At 44.7% G+C, this 8,572-nt stretch overlaps 1 protein-coding gene across 1 annotated transcript in view; it reads left to right on the top strand.

The window, feature by feature from the left end:
* The window catches only part of SAMD7 (sterile alpha motif domain containing 7), a 60,593-nt gene extending 55,349 nt beyond the window's left edge, over positions 1-5,244 (top strand). Inside the window, exon 8 of the mRNA XM_063919600.1 lies at positions 4,975-5,244. Coding sequence (XP_063775670.1) covers positions 4,975-5,244 — 270 coding nt within the window. The remainder of the gene's footprint in view (positions 1-4,974) is intronic.
* Positions 5,245-8,572: the final 3,328 nt, after the last annotated feature.

Raw genomic sequence — 8,572 nt, forward strand, 5'->3', positions numbered from 1 at the left:
TAGAAGGTATGGATTACACTTTCAGCAGTCGTTCTGTAACACTGGCGATGGTAAACCTTATGGACCCTACACACTGCGGAATCCGCCGCCGAGCTGCCCAACGGCGGATACGGCCGACTGGCAACCCGGCAGCGGGGGGCAGTGACGGGGGAGTGAAGTTTCTTCACTCCCCCCGTCACCCGGCTCCATAGCAGTGCAGGCAAATATGGATGAGATCGTCCATATTGGCCTGCATGCACAAGCGATGGGGCACCAGCGATGAACGAGCGCGGGGCCGCGCATCGTTCATCACTGGTGCCTCCACACTGAATGATATGAATGGTATCTTGTTCATTAATGAACGAGATCGTTCATATCTTTCACTCATATCGCCCAGTGTGTAGGGCCTATTAGTTAAACAAAGGATGGTGAATGATGCAGGGGAACCCCATACAGATGCCCACAAGTTGCCTGCCTCAGCATTATATTGTTTACCTATAACTGTAATGTCTTCACATTAATTTTATATTTTCCATCCTCATATATGTCTCACTTCTTGTATTAACTGGTTTGTGAGGCAGCATTTTTCACATTTTGGAATCTCTCAGTCATGCAGTCTGAATCACACAACTCACTGTAATTACTTTGCAGCCCCTCCCGCAGTCTAGCCACATTGCATGCACAACAGAACATCCAGCTTGTTTAATATGTTTCCTATTACCTCATCATGTCATATACACTCCACTTTTAGAATCTAGATGTAATATTCGGAAATAAAACTATTAGTAGCAAACATTATATAGTAGCTACAATTTACACCCTGAAATATGACTATGGAAGAACACTGACAAGCATGTTCATGATGTTACTGAAGCTCTGAATTATTGGTCAAATGTGCAAATAAACACACGAAGACATTGTAAAATTAATAATTTTGCTAATTGCACTATGATAAAAAAATGTAAAGTATTGAAAGATAATTTTGTTTTTAAACACTTCAATCTGCAATAGCAATGTGCAATACTCAGCTCACAGCGGGGACAGAACCATGTTTTGGGATGCATGACGTGGTAAAGGTTATGTAACTACACATACAGGCTAAATAAACAACAGAGACAGCAGATTTCAATCCAAAATTTCAATGTTTGGCAACATCACCTTTACTGATCAACTACTATTATACAATGAAGTCAGCAATGGTAGAATGGAGAAAATGAATCCTACACTAAATGGTCAATGGTGCTACACAGAGAGTTAGAAAGAGAACTTTACAAGAAAAAAAAATGTAAACACCAATTACAAATAGAGATGAGCGGATTCGGTTTTACTCGGATTTACTCGGTTCTCAAAATGGCATCTTATTGGCTCACGGATGTCACGTGTTTTGGATAGCCAATCAGATGCCGTTTTGAGAACCGAGTAAATCCGAGTAAAACCGAATCCGCTCATCTCTAATTACAAAGAGCACCAACTCACACAATAGCATAATCTTAGTCTGGTACCATTCGTTGAATTCTGTCCACTCTTTAAGCAAAGCTCATGACAGGTGACAATCCAACGAAGGACTAGGATCAGGGGAAACGGCAGGTGGCTATCCAAAGAATGGTCATAATTCATGCAAAAGATTAGGGCAGGTGGCAATGAAGGGAATGATCAAGGTGCAATCTAAATGTCAGGGCATGTGGCCATCCAGACCTGAGAATGGTCAGTGCTTAGACAAAAGATCAGGGCAGGTGGAAATCCAGAGCAATCAGTTTCCAGGCAAAGTCAGAACCAGGCAGCAAACAGACCCACTGTTCAAGGGAACTGCATCTATCATGGACAGTGAAAACCGAAGCTGTCTGCACTGTAAGCTGCAGTTAGACAATCAAAATGCTCCTAGTGAGTCACCACACATAATCACACTGAAATCTCCAGACTTACCTACTCATGACTCTTTGGGGGGGGTATTCAATTGTTTGAAAAGTCAGTTGGGTGTCTATTTTTTCTTATCTGTGAATTTCTAATTATTTTAAATAAACATTTCAAATGCCAGCGTTAATATATACTGCAGACGCAAGGTGCATGTTATTATCATATACAATAAAAGTGCACTGAATGTTGCAGCACTATGTCCCTTAAGAGAAAGCAAGTAGTCGCACACATATGGTATACTGAGGTCCAACGCTCAGAGATATATATATTTGATATAAAAAGTTATGCATACAAAATAACATATATAAATATGGTTATAGAGTTACAGTTATAAAAGAAGCAGTTGCAGTTACATAAGAATCAGTTACAGCCAATATACATACGCTTAGTTTCACTGGAATCAGGCAGCCAGTCATCAGGTAGGAGACTTCTGATAAGGGTGTGTGTGTGTGTGTGTGTGTGTGTGTGTGTGAGAGTAAATGAGAATGTATGTGTCCTGCCTGATTCTGGGTCCCTCTTTTTATACAGTAAAATAATGGGTGTATACAGTACAACAGTGAGTTTCATCTTCTTCCATTGGTCCAGTGGCTAGACCTCTCAAGAACTCGACGGCTCATAGGTCACTGTGAGGGCTTTTGTCCTATGTTGCAGGCACATGTGTTTGCCCTCAGGGCCATGCTGTGAATGCAGTTTCAAGTCTCAGGAAGTCCTTTGTATTCATACATTTGGTCATAACTAATCGTTGCAATGTGCTACAATTTACCCATAGCTATCAAATTAATCCACACATTCTCCTGATTATTTTGACACTAAGCATGATATGATTAACTTGTTCCGTTCCAATAATACATATATATCTGATGTTACACTCTATTATATAAATACAATTTAACACAAAATGGTGCTAGACATGTTTGTTTTTTGTCTATGTGTCGTATGAATGTGTTGAATATGTCTTTGCGGCTTCTCTGTGTGAATGCGTATGCTACCGTATAGCCTGGGCACGCTGCGTGTATGCGCACGAACAGAGACCTCTCTGTTTGGAGTTTGTATGTTGTGTGTATGTAATATTTTTTACTTCGACATATCTAAGAGACAGGAAAAAAACAGACACCCAACCGACTTTTCAAACAATTGACTATCCCCCTTTGTGTTTTAACATTATAGTATGCAAAACTCCTGAGCTAATGGAGATTGTGTATTATCATACAATGACACTGGTGCAGTGCAATTCTAGGTGGGCTTGTCCCCAATGAGAAAAGGGCAAATTTATTAAAAAACATAAAATAAAATTATGTATGTGTGTGTGTGTGTGTGTGTGTGTGTGTGTGTGTGTGTGTGTGTAATATACCCAAAAAGAGACATTTTCATTGGCTATCTGCAAATATTAAGCCTCACCAGAATGTATACACAGGGGACATCAGCAGATATCTGTTGTGATGCCCCATTATTTAATGCAAAAACAGTAGAGATGAGCGGGTTCGGATTTAACACCAGAATTAACGCCAGTTCGGTTTTATCCGGATTTTTTCTATTGGCTATCCAAAACACGTGACACCCGTGAGCCAATAAGATGCCGTTTTGAGAACCGAGTAAAACCGAACCCGCTCATCTCTAAAAAACAGTTCTATAAAACGCCAAGTTTACTCAAGTATTACAAATCTTGGTTCCATTGGCAAATGCCATCTTCAAATGCCAAGGTTTCTGGGAGAGGAATCTATGTCACTCTCCACTCGGACATGTGTGGTCTGATGACAGTGCATGCACAGTATCGTCACTGGTCTCGAATTCAGAAGTTTGAGATCCGATCTGAGCCCTTGTCCTGCGATGTGATTTTTGTTACTGTACATCCCAGTGATCCTTAACTTCTTACTGCCATGATAAGCAATGATAAAGTATTAATATCTGGATGTTTTTCCGATAGTTAATAAATATGCCCCTATGACACATAAAAGTACAATTTGTAATAAAAGAATCAAGGAAACATAGGTGTGCGCAGGGGGGGTTCCTGGTGCGCACAGGCACCCCCTAATGTCCGGCACCCCGATCTCACATGCCTGATGCAGCGATCGCGAACATGCTGATTACTGTCCCCTCTGTGCTGCACCCTGTCAGGATTGCATTACTGACCGGATGCCTGGGTTAATCAAGGGTATCACTGCCACCGGCTTTCAAACTCCATGTACAAAAACATGCTCGCACGCCCACCTGCCACACCCGCTACATGCCCACCTCTCTCCTTCTATGCTATGCCAACACCAGCCACTGATGAGGATCAGCATGCAGCCAGCTTTCCTCTTAGGAAGACAAATTCAATACTGGCAGGCGGTTAGCAGCAGCATTGACACGTCACTCGTTTTTACCAGCAGCAGCAGTACTAGTCTGCGACTGTCAGTGTCAGTGAGTGAGTGACTTGTAAGTAAGCTGCTGCAGCTTGCAGGGGAAAGAGAGGGGGAGCCAGACCAGGCTGAGGAGGAGCACTGTAATTGCAGTGAGTGCCATCAGGGGTGTTTGTTTGGTGCACACCACAACATCTGACAATGTATCTGCTTTATTAGGATTGGTACAAGGGTGGATATTTTATATTGCGTTGACTGTCAATAGATGGTGCTAGACACGCCCATAAGGCGGTGCTAGACACACCCCTCCGATGGTGCACCCCCTAATAAAATGTGCTGCGCACGCCTATGCAAGGAAATCTGATGTTCCCAAGAAAGTGTACTATGCTCTTATGCAGCCTCTGCTAAGATTTGCAATGTTTTTCAAAAGTCCTCCAATCTCATGTAATTGTAATGCAAATGCTGAGGAAAGCGAGGATAGAAAAAAGCTAAGAAGAAAAATGTGCACGTCCCATCTATGGGTAAATTTACTTAGACTACTAAGGGTATATTTACTAAAGTACACAATTTTATAAGTGAAGATGTTGCCCATAGCAACCAATCAGATTCTACTTATCATTTATCTAGCACCTTCTAGAAGATAATAGCTAGAATATGATTGGTTGCTATGGGCAACAACTCCACTTCTAAAAAAAATGCACTTCCCCCTAGTGACGATTAATCTGATTTCCTCTATTCCTAGATTTGCTGTTGCTTGGGTAACATGTTTCACATGTCAAGCTTATCTTTACCTGGCTCTGTGTCATCTACGGCTCCAGTGACCTCAGACCAGCCGCCTGAAGTGATGTCACCCTCCACGTGCAATAACAACAGCAACACAGCACCAAGTCCATGTGCTCATGATTCTGACACATTAAAAGCTACCGAATTACTGGCACCTGAAAATAAAGAGAATCCAAGTGATTTGTCTTTGTTACAAAATGATTTTCAAATTAATTTACTAAAAAGTTGATTGTGATTATGAATCACTTCAAATATAGGTTGTAAAACAAAAAATAAGAATTTACTTACCGATAATTCTATTTCTCGTAGTCCGTAGTGGATGCTGGGACTTCCGTAAGGACCATGGGGAATAGCGGCTCCGCAGGAGACTGGGCACAAAAGTAAAAGCTTTAGACTAGCTGGTGTGCACTGGCTCCTCCCCCTATGACCCTCCTCCAAGCCTCAGTTAGGATACTGTGCCCGGACGAGCGTACATAATAAGGAAGGATTTTGAATCCCGGGTAAGACTCATACCAGCCACACCAATCACACCGTACAACCTGTGATCTGAACCCAGTTAACAGTATGATAAACGTAGGAGCCTCTGAAAAGATGGCTCACAACAATAAACAACCCGATTTTTTTGTAACAATAACTATATACAAGTATTGCAGGCGCCCAGCATCCACTACGGACTACGAGAAATAGAATTATCGGTAAGTAAATTCTTATTTTCTCTGACGTCCTAGTGGATGCTGGGACTTCCGTAAGGACCATGGGGATTATACCAAAGCTCCCAAACGGGCGGGAGAGTGCAGATGACTCTGCAGCACCGAATGAGAGAACTCCAGGTCCTCCTCAGCCAGGGTATCGAATTTGTAAAATTTTGCAAACGTGTTTGCCCCTGACCAAGTAGCTGCTCGGCAAAGTTGTAAAACCGAGACCCCTCGGGCAGCCGCCCAAGATGAGCCCACTTTCCTTGTGGAATGGGCTTTAACAGATTTTGGCTGTGGCAGTCCTGCCACAGAATGTGCAAGCTGAATTGTACTACAAATCCAACGAGCAATCGTCTGCTTAGAAGCAGGAGCACCCAGCTTGTTGGGTGCATACAGGATAAACAGCAAGTCAGATTTTCTGACTCCAGCCGTCCTGGAAACATATATTTTCAGGGCCCTGACTACGTCCAACAACTTGGAGTCCTCCAAGTCCCTAGTAGCCGCAGGCACCACAATAGGTTGGTTCATGTGAAACGCTGAAACCACCTTAGGGAGAAATTGAGGACGAGTCCTCAATTCTGCCCTGTCTGAATGAAAAATTAGGTAAGGGCTTTTATATGACAAAACCGCCAATTCTGAGACACGCCTGGCTGACGCCAGAGCTAACAGCATGACCACCTTCCATGTGAGATATCTTAATTCCACAGTGGTGAGTGGTTCAAACCAATGTGATTTTAGGAACCCTAAAACTACATTGAGATCCCAAGGTGCCACTGGTGGCACAAAAGGAGGCTGTATATGCAGTACCCCCTTGACAAACGTCTGAACTTCAGGCACTGAAGCCAGTTCTTTCCATCAGGATCCGGCGTTCAACCGCCATGCCGTCAAACGCAGCCGCGGTAAGTCTTGGAACAGACAAGGTCCCTGCTGGAGCAGGTCCTTTCTTAGAGGTAGAGGCCACGGGTCCTCCGTGAGCATCTCTTGCAGTTCCGGGTACCAAGTTCTTCTTGGCCAATCCGGAGCCACGAGTATAGTTCTTACTCCTCTCCTTCTTATGATTCTCAGTACTTTGGGTATGAGAGGCAGAGGAGGGAACACATACACCGACTGGTACACCCACGGTGTTACCAGAGCGTCCACCGCTATTGCCTGAGGGTCCCTTGACCTGGCACAATATCTGTCCAGTTTTTTGTTGAGACGGGACGCCATCATGTCCACCTTCGGTTTTTCCCAACGGTTTACAATCACTTGGAAGACTTCTGGGTGAAGTCCCCACTCCCCCGGGTGGAGGTCGTGTCTGCTGAGGAAGTCTGCTTCCCAGTTGTCCACTCCCGGAATGAACACTGCTGACAGTGCCACCACATGATTTTCCGCCCAGCGGAGAATCCTTGCAGCTTCTGCCATTGCCCTCCTGCTTCTTGTGCCGCCCTGTCTGTTGACGTGGGCGACTGCAGTGATGTTGTCCGATTGGATCAATACCGACTGACCCTGAAGCAGAGGCCTTGCTTGACTTAGGGCATTGTAAATGGCCCTTAGTTCCAGAATATTTATGTGAAGAGACGTTTCCATGCTTGACCACAAGCCCTGGAAATTTCTTCCCTGTGTGACTGCTCCCCAGCCTCTCAGACTGGCATCCGTGGTCACCAGCATCCAATCCTGAATGCCGAATCTGCGGCCCTCTAGAAGATGAGCACTCTGTAACCACCACAGGAGAGACACCCTTGTCCTTGGAGATAGGGTTATCCGCTGATGCATCTGAAGATGCGATCCGGACCATTTGTCCAGCAGATCCCACTGAAAAGTTCTTGCATGGAATCTTCCGAATGGAATTGCTTCGTAAGAAGCCACCATTTTTCCCAGGACTCTCGTGCATTGATGCACTGACACTTGGCCTGGTTTTAGGAGGTTCCTGACTAGCTCGGATAACTCCCTGGCCTTCTCCTCCGGGAGAAACACCTTTTTCTGGACTGTGTCCAGAATCATCCCCAGGAACAGTAGACGTGTTTTTGGAATCAGCTGTGATTTTGGGATATTTAGAATCCACCCGTGCTGACAGAGCACTACCTGAGACAGTGCTACTCCGAACTCTAACTGTTTCCTGGATCTTGCCCTTATCAGGAGATCGTCCAAGTAAGGGATAATTAAGACGCCTTTTCTTCTAAGAAGAATCATCATTTCGGCCATTACCTTGGTAAAGACCCGGGGTGCTGTGGACAATCCAAACGGCAGCGTCTGAAACTGATAATGACAGTTTTGAACCACAAACCTGAGGTACCCCTGGTGAGAAGGGAAGATTGGGACATGGAGATAAGCATCTTTGATGTCCAGAGATACCATATAGTCCCCTTCTTCCAGGTTCGCTATCACTGCTCTGAGTGATTCCATCTTGAATTTGAACCTTTTTATGTAAGTGTTCAAGGATTTTAGATTTAAAATTGGTCTCACCGAGCCGTCCGGCTTCGGTACCACAAACAGCGTGGAATAATACCCCTTTCCCTGTTGTAGAAGGGGTACCTTGATTATCACCTGCTGGGAATACAGCTTGTGAATAGCTTCCAATACTGCCTCCCTGTCGGAGGGAGACGTTGGAAGAGCAGACTTCAGGAATCGGCGAGGGGGAGACGTCTCGAATTCCAATTTGTACCCCTGTGATACTACCTGCAGGATCCAGGGGTCCACTTGCGAGTGAGCCCACTGCGCGTTGAAATTTTTGAGACGGGCCCCCACCGTGCCTGAGTCCGCTTGTAAAGCCCCAGCGTCATGCTGAAGACTTGGCAGAAGCGGGGGAGGGCTTCTGCTCCTGGGAAGAGGCTGCCTGGTGCAGTCTTTTTCCGGGGCAGAAATGAGTGGCCTTTTGCCCGC

Source organism: Pseudophryne corroboree, chromosome 4, assembly GCF_028390025.1.
Source record: "Pseudophryne corroboree isolate aPseCor3 chromosome 4, aPseCor3.hap2, whole genome shotgun sequence".
NCBI lineage: Eukaryota > Metazoa > Chordata > Amphibia > Anura > Myobatrachidae > Pseudophryne > Pseudophryne corroboree.